The following is a 21,140-nucleotide window of genomic DNA, read 5'->3' as shown; positions in this document are numbered from 1 at the left end:
TTTTAGGGCTTCGCCCCCCGCGCCCCCAAGATTAATTGCCGTTTAGGGCTTCGCCCCCCTTAGTTAATGCCTTTTAGGGCTTCGCCCCTCCGCGCCCCCATGATTAAATGCCGTCTAAAGCTTCGCCCCCATGATCAGTTGCCTTTTAGGGCTTCGCCCCTCCGCGCCCCCATGATTAATTGCCGTCTAGGGCTTCGCCCCCCTTAGTTAATGCCTATTAGGGCTTGCGCCCCATGAGGCTGGGCCCCCCGGGCCCCCTTCGGGGCCCCACGGGGCTGCGCCCCTTGTGGCGCCCCCTTTTGAGCCCCATGGGGCTGCGCCCCATGAGGCTGGGCCCCCCGCGCCCCCTTCGGGGCTTCACGGGGCTGCGCCCCTTGTGGCACCCCCTTTTGAGCCCCATGGGGCTGCGCCCCATGAGGCTGGGCCCCACGGGGCTGCGCCCCTTGTGGCGCCCCCTTTTGATCCCCATGGGGCTGCGCCCCATGAGGCTGGGGCCCCACGGGGCTGCGCCCCTTGTGGCGCCCCTGGCGGGGCCCCATTAAACTACTCGCCTTGCGCCCCCGCGGGGGTGAATCCATTGAATCGAAAAAAACAAATCGGCGCCCATGGATCGAAAAAAAAAAAATCGAATCACGTGTTCGATGACGTCACCGATCTACGGACGACGACGACGACGAAAACCAAGGATACATACATACATACAAAGTCTCTTTCCAAATTATAGATTAGACTAGCTGTATTACCCGGCTTCGCTCAGTGTTTATAATATAAACCGCTTAAACATGACTAAGCTAATTTAATTAAAAAAAAAAAAAAAAATTTAAAAATTAAAAAAAAAAATTAAAAAAAAATTTAAAAATTTAAAAAAAAAATAAAAAAAAAATAAAAAAAAATCAAAAAAAAAAATTAAAAAAAAAATTAAAAAAAAATAAAAAAAAAATTAAAAAAAAATTTTTAAAAAATCAAAAAAAAAAATCAAAATTTTTTTTTGCCTTCTAGGGCTTCGCCCTCGGCGCCCCCCTGAGCCTTTGCCTTCTAGGGCTTCGCCCCTCCACGCCCCATGAGCAATTGCCGTTTAGGGCTTCGCCCCCCTTAGTTAATGCCTTTTAGGGCTTCGCCCCTCCGCACCCCCATGATTAAATGCCGTCTAGGGCTTCGCCCCCCTTAGTTAATGCCTTTTAGGGCTTCGCCCCCCGCGCCCCCAAGATTAATTGCCGTTTAGGGCTTCGCCCCCCTTAGTTAATGCCTTTTAGGGCTTCGCCCCTCCGCGCCCCCATGATTAAATGCCGTCTAAGGCTTCGCTCCCATGATCAGTTGCCTTTTAGGGCTTCGCCCCCCACGCCCCCAAGATTAATTGCCGTTTAGGGCTTCGCCCCCCTTAGTTAATGCCTTTTAGGGCTTCGCCCCTCCGCGCCCCCATGATTAAATGCCGTTTAAGGCTTCGCCCTCATGATCAGTTGCCTTTTAGGGCTTCGCCCCCCACGCCCCCAAGATTAATTGCCGTTTAGGGCTTCGCCCCCCTTAGTTAATGCCTTTTAGGGCTTCGCCCCTCCGCGCCCCCATGATTAAATGCCGTCTAAGGCTTCGCCCCCCTAAGTTAATGCCTTTTAGGGCTCCGCCCCCCGCGCTCCAAAGATTAATTGCCGTTTAGGGCTTCGCCCCCCTGAGTTAATGCCTTTTAGGGCTTCGCCCCTCCGCACCCCCATGATTAAATGCCGTCTAGGGCTTCGCCCCCCTTAGTAAATGCCTTTTAGGGCTTCGCCCCTCCGCGCCCCCATGATTAAATGCCGTCTAAGGCTTCGCCCCCATGATCAGTTGCCTTTTAGGGCTTCGCCCCCCGCGCCCCCAAGATTAATTGCCGTTTAGGGCTTCGCCCCCCTTAGTTAATGCCTTTTAGGGCTTCGCCCCTCCGCGCCCCCATGATTAAATGCCGTCTAAGGCTTCGCCCCCATGATCAGTTGCCTTTTAGGGCTTCGCCCCTCCGCGCCCCCATGATTAATTGCCGTCTAGGGCTTCGCCCCCCTTAGTTAATGCCTATTAGGGCTTGCGCCCCATGAGGCTGGGCCCCACGGGGCTGCGCCCCCCTTTTGAGCCTCATGGGGCTGCGCCCCATGAGGCTGGGCCCCCCGGGCCCCCTTCGGGGCCCCACGGGGCTGCGCCCCTTGTGGCGCCCCCTTTTGAGCCCCATGGGGCTGCGCTCCATGAGGCTGGGCCCCCCGGGCCCCCTTCGGGTCCCCACGGGGCTGCGCCCCTTGTGGCGCCCCCTTTTGAGCCCCATGGGGCTGCGCCCCATGAGGCTAGGCCCCCCGGGCCCCCACGGGGCTGCGCCCCTTGTGGCGCCCCATGAGGCTGGGCCCCCCGGGCCCCCTTCGGGGCCCCACGGGGCTGCGCCCCTTGTGGCGCCCCCTTTTGAGCCCCATGGGGCTGCGCCCCATGAGGCTGGGCCCCCCGGGCCCCCTTCGGGGCCCCACGGGGCTGCGCCCCTTGTGGCGCCCCCTTTTGAGCCCCATGGGGCTGCGCCCCATGAGGCTGGGGCCCCACGGGGCTGCGCCCCTTGTGGCGCCCCTGGCGGGGCCCCATTAAACTACTCGCCTTGCGCCCCCGCGGGGGTGAATCCATTGAAACGAAAAAAAAAATCGGCGCCCATGGATCGAAAAAAAAAAAATCGAATCACGTGTTCGATGACGTCACCGATCTACGGACGAAGACGACGACGACGACGACGACGACGACGACCAAGGATATTTACATACATACAAAGTCTCTTTCCAAATTATAGATTAGACTAGCTGTATTACCCGGCTTCGCTCAGTGTTTATAATATAAGCCGCTTAAACATGACTAAGCTAATTTAATTAAAAAAAAAAAAAAATTAAAAAAAAATTTAAAAATTAAAAAAAAAAATAAAAAAAAAATAAAAAAAAAATCAAAAAAAAAATTAAAAAAAAAATAAAAAAAAAATAAAAAAAAATTAAAAAAATTTTTTTTAAAAAATCAAAAAAAAAAATCAAAATTTTTTTTTGCCTTCTAGGGCTTCGCCTTCGGCGCCCCCCTGAGCCTTTGCCTTCTAGGGCTTCGCCCCTCCACGCCCCATGAGCAATTGCCGTTTAGGGCTTCGCCCCCATGATCAGTTGCCTTTTAGGGCTTCGCCCCTCCGCGCCCCCATGATAAAAAGCCGTCTAGGGCTTCGCCCCCCTAAGTTAATGCCTTTTAGGGCTTCGCCCCCCGCGCCCCCAAGATTAATTGCCGTTTAGGGCTTCGCCCCCCTTAGTTAATACCTTTTAGGGCTTCGCCCCTCCGCGCCCCCATGATTAAATGCCGTCTAAGGCTTCGCCCCTATGATCAGTTGCCTTTTAGGGCTTCGCCCCTCCGCGCCCCCATGATTAATTGCCGTCTAGGGCTTCGCCCCCCTTAGTTAATGCCTATTAGGGCTTGCGCCCCATGAGGCTGGGCCCCCCGGGCCCCCTTCGGGGCCCCACGGGGCTGCGCCCCTTGTGGCGCCCCCTTTTGAGCCCCATGGGGCTGCGCCCCATGAGGCTCGGCCCCCCGGGCCCCCTTCGGGGCCCCACGGGGCTGTGCCCCTGTTGGCGCCCCCTTTTGAGCCCCATGGGGCTGCGCCCCATGAGGCTGGGGCCCCACGGGGCTGTGCCCCTTGTGGCGCCCCCTTTTGAGCCCCATGGGGCTGCGCCCCATGAGGCTGGGCCTCCCGGGCCCCCTTCGGGGCCCCACGGGGCTGCGCCCCTTGTGGCGCCCCCTTTTGAGCCCCATGGGGCTGCGCCCCATGAGGCTGGGGCCCCACGGGGCTGCGCCCCCCGGGCCCCCTTCGGGGCTGCGCCCCTTGTGGCGCCCCTGGCGGGGCCCCATGAAGCTACTCGCCTTGCGCCCCCGCGGGGGTGAATCCATTGAAACGAAAAAAAAAATCGGCGCCCATGGATCGAAAAAAAAAAAAAATCGAATCACGTGTTCGATGACGTCACCGATCTACGGACGACGAAGACGACGACGACGACGACGACCAAGGATACATACATACATACAAAGTCTCTTTCCAAATTATAGATTAGACTAGCTGTATTACCCGGCTTCGCTCAGTGTTTATAATATAAGCCGCTTAAACATGACTAAGCTAATTTAATTAAAAAAAAAAAAAAATTAAAAAAAAATTTAAAAATTAAAAAAAAAAATAAAAAAAAAATAAAAAAAAAATCAAAAAAAAAATTAAAAAAAAAATAAAAAAAAAATAAAAAAAAATTAAAAAATTTTTTTTTAAAAAATCAAAAAAAAAAATCAAAATTTTTTTTTGCCTTCTAGGGCTTCGCCTTCGGCGCCCCCCTGAGCCTTTGCCTTCTAGGGCTTCGCCCCTCCACGCCCCATGAGCAATTGCCGTTTAGGGCTTCGCCCCCCTTAGTTAATGCCTTTTAGGGCTTCGTTCCTCCGCACCCCCATGATTAAATGCCGTCTAGGGCTTCGCCCCCCTTAGTTAATGCCTTTTAGGGCTTCGCCCCCCGCGCCCCCAAGATTAATTGCCGTTTAGGGCTTCGCCCCCCTTAGTTAATGCCTTTTAGGGCTTCGCCCCTCCGCGCCCCCATGATTAAATGCCGTCTAAGGCTTCGCTCCCATGATCAGTTGCCTTTTAGGGCTTCGCCCCCCACGCCCCCAAGATTAATTGCCGTTTAGGGCTTCGCCCCCCTTAGTTAATGCCTTTTAGGGCTTCGCCCCTCCGCGCCCCCATGATTAAATGCCGTCTAAGGCTTCGCCCCCATGATCAGTTGCCTTTTAGGGCTTCGCCCCCCGCGCCCCCAAGATTAATTGCCGTTTAGGGCTTCGCCCCCCTTAGTTAATGCCTTTTAGGGCTTCGCCCCTCCGCGCCCCCATGATTAAATGCCGTCTAAGGCTTCGCCCCCATGATCAGTTGCCTTTTAGGGCTTCGCCCCCCGCGCCCCCAAGATTAATTGCCGTTTAGGGCTTCGCCCCCATGATCAGTTGCCTTTTAGGGCTTCGCCCCTCCGCGCCCCCATGATTAATTGCCGTCTAGGGCTTCGCCCCCCTTAGTTAATGCCTATTAGGGCTTGCGCCCCATGAGGCTGGGCCCCCCGGGCCCCCTTCGGGGCCCCACGGGGCTGCGCCCCTTGTGGCGCCCCCTTTTGAGCCCCATGGGGCTGCGCCCCATGAGGCTGGGCCCCCCGGGCCCCCTTCGGGGCCCCACGGGGCTGCGCCCCTTGTGGCGCCCCCTTTTGAGCCCCATGGGGCTGCGCCCCATGAGGCTGGGCCCCCCGCGCCCCCTTCGGGGCTTCACGGGGCTGCGCCCCTTGTGGCGCCCCCTTTTGAGCCCCATGGGGCTGCGCCCCATGAGGCTGGGCCCCCCGGGCCCCCTTCGGGGCCCCACGGGGCTGCGCCCCTTGTGGCGCCCCCTTTTGAGCCCCATGGGGCTGCGCCCCATGAGGCTGGGCCCCCCGGGCCCCCTTCGGGGCCCCACGGGGCTGCGCCCCTTGTGGCGCCCCCTTTTGAGCCCCATGGGGCTGCGCCCCATGAGGCTGGGCCCCCCGGGCCCCCTTCGGGGCCCCACGGGGCTGCGCCCCTTGTGGCGCCCCCTTTTGAGCCCCATGGGGCTGCGCCCCATGAGGCTGGGCCCCCCGCGCCCCCTTCGGGGCTTCACGGGGCTGCGCCCCTTGTGGCGCCCCCTTTTGAGCCCCATGGGGCTGCGCCCCTTGTGGCGCCCCCTTTTGAGCCCCACGGGGCTGCGCCCCTTGTGGCGCCCCTGGCGGGGCCCCATGAAACTACTCGCTTTGCGCCCCCGCGGGGGTGAATCCATTGAATCGAAAAAAACAAATCGGCGCCCATGGATCGAAAAAAAAAAAAAATCGAATCACGTGTTCGATGACGTCACCGATCTACGGACGACGACGACGAAGACGACGACGACGACGAAGACGACGACGACGACGACCAAGGATATTTACATACAAAGTCTCTTTCCAAATTATAGATTAGATGCACTATTTTTGTTTAATTCTTTGATTGCGGTTTCAACGGGAGTAAGAAAATCAATTAAAATTGTCAAAATATCAATTTCATTCTTAGAAACAGTATTGAAATTATATTCTTTTAGTGTTATGTTTACACTTTCGTAAACTTGAATAAATCGTATTATCATAGTTGCCATTGAGATCCACCTTGTTTTTACATCCAATAATAATTTCAATTCTAAAAATTTATATTCGAATACTTGAATATTCGAATATTCGATTGGGATCCCTAGTCTGTAAGAATTTCAGATCAATGTTTTGCGAAGTGAACCATAGAATAGGCTTGTAAAAATAAAATAAATGCATAATAAACAGATTCTTATAATAGTTTTTAGTCCACTTCGACCATTTCTGTCATTATATTAAACCGCATTTTCGCTTACACTAAAGCAGGAAGCTCATAAAAAAAACTCAGAGGGGCTACAATGTAATAATTTAAGCGCGGGAATTTTTTGCAGTTACCCTATATACATCTCTCAGTTGTTTTTCATTAAAATTCAGTTTAGATTAAAAGCGAAACTTATTAAAAAGAGGAAGACGAGGACTTGGGCAGACGCAAGTGAGGGAGATTTGGGGGGGGGAGGGGGAGGGATGGGGGTTTGCTTATTGTCTGTTCCCTGGCGAATTTTTTATTCAAAAGGAGATCCCACATGCAAGTCATTAAGCTGAGTGAGTAGGCTTCCCCGGCCCGTCTGTCTGGGTCGAGTGAATCTGAGCGAGGGGGCCTTCTAGACCCCACCCCACGAGAAATGAGGATAAAAATAATAAAGTGACGCCACATCACCGACCGAGTTATAAATCTCTTTTTAATAACTTGGATCGCACTGCCGTCGGCCGACAGCGATCGTCAACTCGACCTGTCGAGGATTTCTCTAACAAATTATACACTATAAAGAATCTGGTCGGCGGACGCCCCGCACCGCTACCCTCCACACACCTTCTGTGTAGAAGCAACTAGTATGTTTAAATCCGAAATCCGATCCCATGAGCTGACCTCGATTGAAAAGAATTTTTCTGAGTATATCTGTATTGTTGCTGGTCAGACTTGGATATTTGTGAATCCAGGTCGATCGTTTCCTATTAGAGTTTGCCAATTTTCTCTGATTTCATTATTGACGGTTCCCGATTAAAATTTGGCTAAAAACCTTCCTACCTACTATGTCACCACTATTCTAGTATGATTAATGTACAATAAAATGTATGTACAATTCATAGATGTCTCGTTAATTTGCGAGTTTACGGTGTCTCGTTATTCAGCGGCTTGTATAATAAAAATGCTGTATTGTTTGTAATTGGCCAGGAAGTCGCATTGGGGTTTACCTGTAAGATCTAACTGGTATAAAATGTAATAAAATAAAAAATAAGCCAGCGGTATGGCTCGATCCCATGAGCTGACCTCGATTGAAATTTTTTTTCTGAGTATATCTGTATTGTTGCTGGTCAGACTTGGATATTTGTGAATCCAGGTCGATCGTTTCCTATTAGAGTTTGCCAATTTTCTCTGATTTCATTGTTGACGGTTCCCGATTAAAATTTGGCTAAAAACCTTCCTACCTACTATGTCACCACTGTTCTAGTATGATTAATGTACAATAAAATGTATGTACAATTCATAGATGTCTCGTTAATTTGCGAGTTTAAAGTGTCTCGTAATTCAGCTACTTGTATAATAAAAATGCTGTATTGTTTGTAATTGGCCAGGCAGCCGCATTGGGGTTTACCTGTAAGGCCTTCCTGGTATGAAATGTAATAAAATAAAAAATAAAAAAAATAAGCCAGCGGTATGGCTCGATCCCATGAGCTGACCTCGATTGAAATTTTTTTTTTCTGAGTATATCTGTATTGTTGCTGGTCAGACTTGGATATATGTGACTCCAGGTCGATCGTTTCCTATTAGAGTTTGCCAATTTTCTCTGATTTCATTGTTGACGGTTCCCGATTAAAATTTGGCTAAAAACCTTCCTACCTACTATGTCACCACTATTCTAGTATAATTAATGTACAATAAAATGTATGTACAATTCATAGATGTCTCGTTAATTTGCGAGTTTAAAATGTCTCGTAATTCAGCTACTTGTATAATAAAAATGCTGTATTGTTTGTAATTGGCCAGGCAGCCGCATTGGGGTTTACCTGTAAGGCCTTCCTGGTATGAAATGTAATGCAAAAAAAATGAATATGCGCTGAACTGATTGAACTGTGGTTGATTGAAATGTGGTGATACCCGGCTTCGTTCAGTGTTTGTTAATTAATATAAACATGATGAATCTAATAGTAAATATCCAAGGTCTGGCCAGTAGCACCGGGCAGGGTTTGAACCCATAACCACTTGACTTGAAAGAATTACATGCTAACTACTGATATATGCTGCTGGCATATCAACGGGCATAACACTAGTTTTTTTTTATTTTTTATTAAATACATTTATCATAGGTGCCCTGACAGAATTACCCCAAGCCACTCAATGGTTAGATTATTTTTGTACATAAGAACAATTAAGCTTTGATATTCAGAAAATTTACAACAAATACATTTTACAGAGTATGTAGGTATCATATTTATAAGAATCAACAAATTCAAGATGCTGAAATCTCTAATTTGCAGGGGGGGGATGGTTTATTGGATCTGTCACAAAAATTAAGCTAGATAAATTGGAAAGTTCTAGCAGGAAACGGTCAATCTGTGTTTTAATAACCAGCAAGCAGCAGCATATGTGGCCAGGACTTGAACCCACGACCTCTATCTCTCTACTTGTAAAAATAGGTCTTATGGTGAGCTGCGTCGTAGTTGTGCTATTTGAGGTATGGAAGAAATACTTATGGAAAATATGTAACGAAAAGCTCCTGCCAAGAAATTTTTATTTAAAATTGGTTATTATCTTCAGTGGTTTTTCATTTGATTTCTCAGCTAAAGACATAGTGATATTGATAGAGAATGAAATGAAGTTTTCAATTTTGGCTGGGATCCGAACCCACGACCCCTCAACTGGTAAACAAACATTTAAACAGTGAGCTTCGCCATGGCTTATTAAAATGTCTATCGCATAAATCACGGCATACGATATGAATTTATGCGAGTTGGAGAGTGTGAAGTTGGTGTTGAAAGTCGATACAATTTAATCGGAGAGAGCTTTCGCATCGGAAAACGACAGTTTCCGGCGCAGACGCTGTTTTCGGGGGAAAACTTTTCATCTCTGCGGCGGAAAAATTGAGAGACGATCGTCGCAACGCGGTAAATTTTCGCCTCGTAATCCCGGGAGAAAGTGCAATAATTCACTTTCTTTCCAACAATTTTCTCGATGCAGTGAAATGTCTTTTTCCTTCGTTCAGATTTATGAGGAAAATTTCATTCGGTGTCGGCGCATATAAGTCAACTTCCGGAACGGTGGTTGACGTTGCGGAAGTGATTAAATGCACGTCACCGGTTATATCTTCTTTATAATTATTATCAAATTTTATATACTACTAATGTTATGCCCGTTGATATCAACGGGTGGCTTCGGAAAGGAATTGAAACACGAATTATATAATCAAGTCAAATAAATATAGGTATAGTGTATGTTAATTTATAGGCACACGCGCTTATTAATAGTAAAAATTCCAGTGCACCCATTAAACGTCAAAATCATGAATTAATGTGTTTGTGTCTTCGTGGATGTGTGTATGTGTGAACGCTCCCGCGCATCTGACGCTGCCGCCACCCGTTCCAACTCAAGCGCTCAATATCAGGAGCACATGTCAGATATTCAGGTCCCCACTTCCCCGTTACGACCCGCGTCTTCTCATTAAAAAACCGTTAGTTAGACATTATTAACAAACTAACCAGTAGGTTTTATGACAGAATCACTAATAACCATACTAACACACTTGTGAAAAGTCTCGGTGATTACAACAAAATGTCTATACCCTTCAGGTATAAACACAGATTATCTAAACACAATCTGCTTTAGGTCATCGAATTTAGAGAGTCTTTAATTAATATTATGTATTAGATGTATTATAAGCATTTATATGAATTATAAATAGGTTTTTGAGCTCTTTTTCCTATTATGCTGTACATTAACATTAGAATAATATAATACTATGATTACTAACTAAATTTAAATAAAATTGTAAAATAGAAAATGGTCAGTAGATCAGTAGCTATTAAAATATACATATATAAGGTGTATTGTGAACATAATTTAGTAATAATAAAATGGATTTAAAAATTCTAGGATACAATTTTGATTAATCGTTAAAGGAAAAAGCATGCTTGAAAAATTCAAATATATTTCGAAAGAGACTTTCTATGTTTACATGTAAGTATCGTTGGTTGGAACTTCGTAAACAAAACAAAGTCTCTTTGACGACAATTCGATTGTTTGAATATTATATTTTTTTCGATTCAAATAAATTTAATAATTTCATTTCATAAAGATTCACCATATTTAAACTGTTTATATTACAAATACTGAGCGAAGCCAGGTTAAACAACTAGTATAATATAAATAAATAAAAGCTTTTGATTACGATATTCATTTTGAATCCAAAATTATAATATTTTAGTGACTAAATAATGGAAGAAATGCAAAATTCTTAACATACATAGTAATTTTCAGTTTTTTCAGCCAGGTTGTATATACATATATAATAAGTGATAAAGATAAGTTTTCACAAACTTTTTTTGTCATTTTTTTGACATTTGCATATTAATACGGTGCATGCGTATTATATATGCAATATATAAATCACGCGATCGCCCGCACTATAAATTTAATATACTACCTCTTATCTGAAAAGCAATTTTTCACGTGATTTTTTCACTTAATTCCTATGTGAAAAAGTTATTGGGAAAACTCCGTTCGACGCGCTTGTTTCCGTGCAATTGAAATAAATCTGCGGCGATATTGTGCGTCGAATCTTCATCTGAAATAAATCATTCATGCAAAATTCGCTCGAATGAAAAAGAAAGGAGAAGAAGCAGAAGAAAAAATCAAGTAAAAGGAGCGTCGCCGGGAAGAAAGCAACGTTTTGAAGAATGATATCTGATGATAAAGTGGGTTAAAGAATAAATTGATTTTTTTCGCCAAGGTTTGCAGTTTTCGTGGGGCGCCCTCTCAGGTGATATATGGCCGCTTATTACCCTCGTCGTCCGCGATATTAAAAGTGGAAAACTTGGCCGCGGGGCATTACCGAAAGCCTCCACTATCCCCTATATACTATTAGGAAAACCTCAAAAAATACCCCAAGGCGGTACTCTCGACTTTTCCAATGAAAATTCACGGAGAGATAAGATATATCTTTCTTAAAGCTTCTAGCAATGATATTTTTCGTAGTTAAAAACAGTACGATAGACCCTACGAGAAGCATATCATTAAATACAATTTCGAAATTATTTATTTATTTATATAATTTTAGCTATCTATGTAGTTAATTTAATAAATCAGCTGATAACTAAAAAAAATTGTATGTGATGTATGTATGTAAGCTTATTGTAAAAAACTAAATGTATGTAAGATTATTGTAAATCATATTAACAATTAGATACAACACTTCTTATTGAATACTTATCTCGCAGATAAAACTCCGTGAAGAGATATACTTTTAGCCGTGAAATGTCAGATCTGACATATTTGGCCGTAAATCAATATATATCGTGTATTACATTACATAAAGCTAGACGCCAAATTTGAAATTTATATATACATATGAGAGTTAAAACTATAAATATTTAAATATTAGAGATAACGAGAACCTATAGAGCAAATTTTATAAAATATAGAGTGAATTATAGGCGTTAAAACAATTAAAATCTGATATGGCCATATCACGGCGAAAAGGTTGAAGATAGATTATAGTAGCTTGCCGTCACCGTACCCGAGATTGTGGATATTTGATACGCATTGTATACGATATTTTATCTCCAACGTAATGGCAGACGATACATAAACGTATTGATGACCAAAATGAGCAATATGGCAAAGTATGAAAACGATCGGATAAGAGATAAGAGATATAAAAAATGACCACTTACACGAAAACCATGTGAACTTAATAAGAGGTAAGTAAAAATACATTCTTAATTACTTAACTCTAAATATATATACATATATAAAAATCAATGTTGGTCTGTCTGTCTGTCTTGAATAGGCTCCTAAACCACTGAACCGATTACGATAGAACTTTCAGGATTTGTTTTATGCATGTCCGGGAAGATTTCTGTGAAAAAAAACGGGATAAAACCTCTTAATAATAATATTTGTAATTATGATTTTATCGAAGCGAAAGTGTGAAGCGCCAGTGTGTAGTTCAGGAAACGTTTACGTTGGTAATCCACTTGCGCGCACGCATGCCAACGTACAGATACATTACATACAACTCATACCAACCTGATATTACGTACCACTCATAACAATCCTACATAAATTTATATGCACCGTCCTTCACAGAGGTGTCTCCTCGCACTTCGCAAGAATGCATCCACGGTCTTACATAGAAGACCTGACACACTCGGAGAAGGCATTGTACATGAGCACACCCCTGTGAAAAACACCACAAGCTGTCTTATTTTTACAGACCTCCTTTACGTTTCACTTACGATTACAATTCAGGAAAAAGTTTGCCTCTAATCAGATCGTTTTCATACTTTGCCATATTGCTCATTTTGGTCATCAATATAAGTAAATGGATCTTTCGCCATTACGTTGGTGCAAAAGTATCGTGTAATCTGCCCGGCGAGATAGTCGTTGACGTTTATAAAATTTGCTTTATAGGTTCTCGTTATCTCTAATATATAAATATTTATAGTTTTAACTCTCATATGTATATATGAATTTCAAATTTAGCGTATAGCTTCGTGTAATGGCATATAGCCGCTATATATCGATTTACGGCCAAATGTGTCAGATCTGACATTTCACTGCTAGAAGTACATCTCTTCACTGAGCGTTATCTTCGAGATAAGTATTTAATTACTCTACCTACAACTAAATTGTTCTTATTTCTAGTATAATAACTATGGATATCTCTTTTTCTTATTGTGTAATCCTTAAAATACTTAGGTAATAACTTATGATCTAACTTATAAACAAAAGACAATGTACTAACTAAAATTTTACTATTTCTAGTTAAAATATTTCTTAACCTACATAAGACACCAATTTTTCTCTTATTATATTTGGAAAAATTGGATTTGACCAACCCACGCGAGAAAAATAAACTCATGGGTTGGTAAAATTCAATTTTTTTTATTTATATGACTTTATATTAATTCAGAAATTTAACTGGAATTTTCTCATATATTTAAAGCATTGAAAAGTAAGCGTACAAGAAACAAACTGCTTCTTCTGGTTGACAGATCTTCAACAAATTTTTTAAGATATTTTATATTAAACTAAAACTTATAGATATGAAATTTTAAACAGATATCCGAGAATTATATATGTACATACATACATGTTAAAGGATAAATTCCGGTCGAGATAATTTAAAAAAAAAATCATCATATTTATTACATGTGAAGAAGTATTAGTCCAACTCTGTAAGAAGTAATTAAATGTGTGAACAAAATCTGTCGACAGACTAGTTGGTGGACTACACGTGAATGCCCACCTTAAGGTCGCAGTGCCCTTAAATTTTTCAGCACACACGTGTCATTGAGATAAGGTCGATTGTCTGTAGGAACAATCGGGTCGTTTTGCAAGTTTCAATAACGTCTGCTTTCGCTCGAAACAAATGGTTGAGTTTCACTATAAATAAAATAATAAAGCGAGTAAAACTTTGACGTGAAATTTGTATAAAACAATGTTGAAATTCGCACGAAACTTCGACTTTGCATATCGCACGTTGATATGTTAAATATGTAATTAGTAACTTTGCGAAATAATATTTCATGTTACAAAATGAATACTTGACACGAAGCCGTTTCGCATTTAAACAACGCGGTTTCGTATATAAAATTATCAATTATTCAATTTTTTAATATTATAATAAAATTCATAAAAACGCGCTGTGAACATTGTGAGGAACACACGTATGTGCATATTTATTTTCAATAGATATATATGTATATACCAGGAAGGCCTAACAGGTAATCCTCAATGCACCTTCCTAGAAAATGAATTACAAACATAGCAGCATTTTTTTATTACATAAATAGCTGTATTTCAAGAGGCTGAAGAACAAGAAATTAACAATAAATCAATTAAGGAAATTAATCCATAGAGACATCTATGGATTAAGACTTGTATAATACATAAGTTTTTAGATATTGTACATACATTTGGTAGGAGCATTAGCGTTCGAATTACAAATTCAATGACATTGCAAAGTAAATTTGTAATTCTATCGTTACATCCGTTCTCACTGCTTGAGTCAGTGAAATTGTAATGTCACTAGTAAAATTATAATTTGACTGACAATAACAATTTCACTGTAACATACATATATGTGAATATATCAGTATTTCAATTCATTCAATTGTCGATTTATTTTGACAGTTCGATACTAATTGAAAATTCCACTAAACGTATGAAAATTATTTGTCCTCACACGTTTAATGAAACTATTTTTTAAAGTTGAAAGCACGTGAATGATTTTCAAATTTTATAGAATGTACATTTTGATGAATACGATCAAATTATTATTCGACCAAACTGATGCTGATTGATTAATTTTACGGGCCAATTGTTGTTCAAATACTGATAAATAAATTTTATTGTCATAATTATACATTTTGGTTTTCTAAAAATTCTGAGAAAACCTCGGAAAAGCGGAATAAATCAGAAAAACGCCAATTTTGGATTTTCATCGATGAACCTAGTGGAAAACTTGGATGAACAAAAGGGACAAAACTGTTTCGGTTTTCAAAGAAGCTCTTATTGTGGTGATTAGATTCGTTTGCCGAAACTCGCGTACACATTTACTTGAAGAAATGGAAATAGAATTCAGAGCATATATCAAACGAAAAATTTTATCATTTTGACGGATTATATAAATATAGATAATGTATATATAATAATGTACGCATGATCATTGTTTTGTCTTGCTTTTGAAACATCGAAACATAAGTATCTTTGTGAATGTTAATTGATATATACGAGTATATATATATACTTACTGAATTTCACTTAATTGTTTAAAAATGCAGCAAATTTACAAATTTGACCATAGATGTCTCTGTGGGTGTCAATTGATATGTATTTACTTTGTACCTATGTATGTATATAATACTTGTATTAAATGTACAATGTTTCTGGATAGGAAGGCGCATAGGAAGGTTACTTGCTAGGCCTTCCTTGTATGAATTAAAAATAAAATAAAATAAAATTTAAGTAATTATTTTTGTCATGTAAAATATATAATTTCTAACAAAAATTTAAACAAATTAACGATTTATTAATGTTTTTTGGTGTAAAATATTACAAAAAGTGCAATAAGTATGAACATATTAATCAATTTAGCATGAAAGTATTATTTTAATTCACCAATTTAAAATCGTCATAAGAGTTTTCCGAAAAGTTTTCCACGGACGATCATATGATGGAGTAGTCTGGCAAGACGATTGTATTTGCTAAACGTCTCTTTTCGTTGAGACTTTTTAAACCTTTCCAAGATCTGCTTACGTCGTTATATTCCCAAACATTGCTCAATTCAGTCAATCCATCGTATCCACCTGAAAATTAAAAAAAAAAGTCTACTAAAATAAAATCGACCAATTACACAGATCGACACGAAAAATGGTTCAGATACGAGATATGACTAACTGGCTTACCTCGATAAAATAAACGAATTTTTGTTATTAATCCACAAGAATAGTCGAAATATGATTTTTCTTTGTGGAATTTTATTTAATTCTCATATAAAGACAATTTAATATATTATTCCTATTGATTCAATTCAGATTCGTGTAAATACGAGTAAATAATAGTACTTGCTTTTAGCTCGCAATTTTACCGATTTAAAATTCAGCACACTTCCAAATAAACCTTTTAAATGAAAATAAAAAATAATATGGCCAGAACACTATCCCAATAAATATGTTTCAGTAGAAAATACTTAATATAAAATAGTATTAACAGTGGAAAAAAATCACTAGTGAAAATACGTACTTTTGACTTTTGATTTGAACTGGACGACTACTTCGAGAAATTTGAAAGTTGAAAAGTATTACAAATAAAAGATAAAATACCCGACTATAGATTCCAATATTAATTTTGAACAAGAAATTGACAGATTTTGAGACATCGACCAAGATATAGAAAAATCGCGCGATTTAAAAAACACATATATCTCCGAATCTCAAGCCAATCAACATTTTTTATTACCAGATTCGTGTTCACTGGGCATAGATCTATAAGAAAAGTCATATATCGTCTCTGAACCAAAAAAAAGTCGTCATTTGTCGAACAGTGCTATCGAGGGAATATACGTTAAAACTTTGTTATATGTAATAGATGTTATAATTAATTAATATAAAAACTCACCCATGCTTAGTAATTTGTTTTGGAAAAAACATAAGCTTATTCCAGATGCTGGTATTGGTAGTGTGCAATAATTCTTCCAGAGTTTCGAATACGGATCATATGACTCGACACTGTCTATATATTTATAAGAGTTTGTTTCCCACATACTGCCACCACCTATAAATAGCTTTCCTTTGATCGAAATACTCTAAAAACAAAATTTCGTTAATTTTCATTTATTCACAGTATCCACAGATGATGAGTAATAGGAACCCATCAATAATTATATATATAAAGATGGTAATCTGTGTATAACGCTAGCCGAACATAATGACGAATTGATAAAAACCCTTAACTTTGTATAAATTGTCATTCAGAGTCGAACCATCGAGCTCTCACACGAACACAAATATCCTCTTATTGGTATACCTGAGTTCAGAAATTCCACCATCGTGGAATATTCAAATAGTTCTTTTTTTTTAAACATTAATTGAAATGCTTCGTTCTCGCCATATAAAAATACGTAATTATAATAATTTTATTTAGCGAGGTTTTGAACCATTTTTTTGTTTTCATATCAAACAATTAAATATATATTTTCTAATTGAAATTAATTATATTTTAACGATATTCGAAAAATAAAACGAATTTCGAAATATAACAGCTCGGGTTTCGAACCCGTAATGTCTTGGTCTAGATGCGAACGCTCTAAAACCGAAGCACGGCCGCTCTCAGAGAAAATGTTATAAATGACACATATAAATTAACTAGGTTTTTCATCCTATATTATTCAAGGTTGCGAGGTCAATGACCGAAGTTTGTTTATAATTGATTTCGTTTATAACACGACCAAATATTTAAGTTAACCTCTCGACTAAAACCATTTTCACGAATGTGTTCATATAAGAGTGAGTACATATAATTTTATTAAGCAAGGTTTTTAGCTTTTTGTTATATTAAATTATTTTAAATATAATTAATTTATTATTAATATTAAATTAATTATATTTTAACGATATTTGAAAATAATAACTAAAAATAAAACTATCACTGTTTGATCTGTGTACGTATATTAAGCCTGTATTGGTTAGAAAGTTTGTTTTGATTTGAGGTTATGGGTTAAACGTCATTCTTTCAGACTCACCGAACAGTGTTGCCACCCCGCATAAAGGCCGGTATGGCAACACCCAAGACCGTTGGCTCAGCAAGCCTCCACAAAACTATAAATATTTATATATTAGAGATAACGAGAACCTATAAAGAAAATTTTATAAAATATAGAGAGAAGAAAGAAAAAGTTATAGGCGTTTTAATAATTAAAATTTGACAGCGAGATGGCAGGGCGAAAAGTAATGAAACTACCGATGTGAATGATGAATGTGACAGATAAACGTCACCGTGTAATACGATGCAGTATTTTCAAACGTGTCTAATACGATATTTTTTCACCATCGTAATTGCGGATGATACATTAACTTATATTGATGACCAAAATGAACAATATGGCAAAGTATGAAAACGATCGGATAAGAGATAAGGGATATAAAAAATGTCCGCTTACACGAAAACCATGTGAAACGTATAAGAGGTTAGTAATAATAAACAATCCTCTTACAAACACAAACAGTGTTTCCATAGGCCGGGAATCGGTCAAAACCTATCACCTGCCCTATCAAACTAGTATTCATATATTCACCGAATGTCGTTGTCTTGGAAGAGTCATCGGAGTACCACTCGACCAAGAATTGGAACCTACTGAGTACACTTGCATTGTGTTAACGGTATACTCTTTTTTATTTTCCCATTTTCGTCCACCTGTCACGTAAATTGTGTCATCAATGACAGAAGCACTATGATTATGTACAGCCAGTAACAATGGAGCGACGTTCTTCTCCCAGTTCATTGTATTGCTTTTCCACCTATCAAAAGTAAAAACCATTTAACAATAGTTTGACACCATCTGATCTAAATACAAGATTTTAACGAAACTTTTTTAGATAACCTCTCCACCGATGACAAAGGCGCCTTTTCATGAAAGCCTCCAATGACGTATACATCAGAGGAAGAAAGGTGGTCATGTGTCACTGCTGAAAAAGCCCAACGGCCTTGATTTAATGGTTTCAATGAATGCATCTCACCGTTTTTCAAATCAATGTAGTCCACCTAAGAATAAATAAATTTATTAGAATCAAATAAATAAATAACCCAATTTAATAGAAACGTTCTAAATTCTAATACTTGAGTAGAAAAACCTATTCCTCCGATGATCATGATACATTTTTTGACAAGAACTGATGAAAATTCTGTTCTGTTGAAGTTGAAACTTCTGCTCAAGGTCCAACTATCATTTCTTCCATCATAAACAGCGAAGGTATTTGCCACCTAAGAATAAACGTATAGATAAATTTGTCATAAAATCAAGTACGTGTATAATATAAAACTTACAGCTGCATTTTTTAAATCTCCGATGAGTGCTATTTTGTAAATTTGACAGTGGTTCAACTTCAGTTCGGCAATAGACAATTTCGATTGAGAATCCTTTAAATTCTGGTCAGCAATAGACAATTTAGATTGAGAATTAGCAAAATTCTGTTCGGCTATGGACAATTTCGATTGAGAATCCTTTAAATTCTGGTCAGCAATGGATAATTTAGATTGAGAATTAGCAAAATTCTGTTCGGCAATCGACAATTTCGATTGAGAATCCTTTAAATTATGGTCAACAATGGACAATTTAGATTGAAAATTATCATAATTCTGTTCGACCATAGACAATTTCGATTGACAATTTAGAAAAATCGATTCTATCGCTTGTTGAATAATTTCTATGCACTCTGCGTAGGGTGAACAGAAAAGCAAAACTTCCTTGACTAGAAACTGAAAGAGTTAAAAATTATTTATTGGAATATGTGATTGCATTCCATAATATCATATATAATGGTACTAAAATACCTCCATCGATAGTGACGGCAGCTTTACGAAACTTAACAGATCTACCAATTCACTTTTACGGTTTGTTTCATCAAACTTGATCCATAATTTCACGGATTCGAAGACTTCTGCAGCCGACACGTTCAATGTATCAGACTTCAAGATATCGGTTAAAGTCGAAACTGGCAGATTGACTATTTTCTGATTTTTGTACAACTGAAACACAAATAAAAATTTAACTTATGCAAAAAATCATAATGGATTTATTGAAATCAACACTTACAGTCTTGAAGTTGTCGATAGTCAAACTCATTGCTTTTTCTTACGACTTTGGATCATCCGAGAGACTTAAGACCTCCAAACAATTTGTTGCATTGATCGTTTCGAAAAGAGGGGCAATGCTTTTTATTTCTAGCTTTTCGGCTAGTTCCATGAAATTTTTGAAATGTTTGTTTTCGATATCTGAAATTGTATATAAAATATTACACACAGTTAGTAAAAACTGACGAATAAATTGTTTTAATCTGAAAGCGATTAGTACTTATTTTTCCAGTGTAGCAATATTTTAATATTGCTTCGATTACCGAGTGGTTGGATTCGGAAAATACGGCACTTAGCTTGTATCTATTTTCGTAGAAGAATTCACTGCAAGCCGAAAGCACTACGAGATGTGCAAAAAAACTGCATTCGCACGGAATAGTTATTAGAAGTGACATTTTAAATGATATCTATTTTTGAAATTGAATTATGATACCTTCGGTTTCCAACAGCAAAAGTCACGTCGGTGAATTTTCGTTCTTTCATGGCATTGTACAAATATTCGAGATGATTTGATTCGAAGCCTGGTTTAGCCTCCATTTTGATCATCTTGCTGCTTAGTTTTCTCGAAAGTCTAATTCTAAAAATGAATTGAATAGCAAGCTAGACACGTTCCAAATAAGCATAAGTTAAATACAATATAGCAGGACTTACCAACTTTACAGAATCTCAGCGATGACTGATTTGTTTTGTGAGGATATGTATTAATATACTGAATTATGAAGATATTTCATTTGTGGTGATAGATAAGCTAATCGTGACCCAATTCCTGCGAGCTTCAATTTGTTTTATATACATATATATGTACATATATCTCACCACATAACAAACGATAGCTCTACTATGTGGTTTATTAATCTATCAAGTAGAAGAAAAATTATATACGTGAACATGTTGCTATAGAAATAACAAATACAGTTGGATTGCTCGGTTTCACTTATATTTCATATCGAGTTTGTATAAAGGGGATAAAAATATGTATTGACGATTTGAATCAAGAGATATCACACACATACTCTAATTATAAACTCAACTCCAACCAAAAAGACATTACTCCACGACCCTTGAATTTATGTTTAACCAGCAGAATAGACTAGTGGTTAGTATATAACGCTTTGAACAGAGTGGTCACAGGTTCAAATCCCACTGGTTTCTGCTGGCCAGCCTTTGTATTTGTGACACCAGGTCGATCGTTTCCTATCAGAGTTTGTCAATTTATCTAATTTTCATTGAAACGGTTCCAAAAAGTTGGCAACCTTGCCCATTTTCTCGCAAAATCTCGAGTTTTCCCATTTTCTCGCAAAATCTCGAGTTATATAAAATGCTGCAAATTTACAAATTTGACCAAAAATGACAAATTTGACCACAAAAACACATATCAATTAATAACTAAATTTGAACCACAAATGTGGTTATTAATT

At 39.7% G+C, this 21,140-nt stretch overlaps 1 protein-coding gene across 1 annotated transcript; it reads right to left on the bottom strand.

Annotated features, from left to right (window-relative positions):
• Window positions 1–15,326: 15,326 nt before the first annotated feature.
• On the bottom strand, window positions 15,327–20,400 carry LOC143915756 (uncharacterized). Its single transcript, XM_077436558.1, has 11 exons — window positions 20,374–20,400; window positions 20,156–20,299; window positions 19,943–20,082; window positions 19,685–19,863; window positions 19,423–19,617; window positions 18,916–19,347; window positions 18,709–18,852; window positions 18,473–18,633; window positions 18,167–18,389; window positions 16,492–16,678; window positions 15,327–15,680 (listed from the first exon to the last, which is right to left on the bottom strand). Exons 4-11 carry the CDS (start codon window positions 19,712–19,714, stop codon window positions 15,541–15,543), a joined length of 1,512 nt encoding a protein of 503 aa, XP_077292684.1. The 5' UTR covers window positions 19,715–19,863; window positions 19,943–20,082; window positions 20,156–20,299; window positions 20,374–20,400; the 3' UTR covers window positions 15,327–15,540.
• Window positions 20,401–21,140: the final 740 nt, after the last annotated feature.

The sequence above is a fragment of the Arctopsyche grandis genome, chromosome 1, assembly GCF_051622035.1.
Source record: "Arctopsyche grandis isolate Sample6627 chromosome 1, ASM5162203v2, whole genome shotgun sequence".
NCBI lineage: Eukaryota > Metazoa > Arthropoda > Insecta > Trichoptera > Hydropsychidae > Arctopsyche > Arctopsyche grandis.
The sequence above is the reverse complement of the archived record's forward strand: the minus strand, read 5'-3'. Positions and strand labels throughout refer to the sequence as shown.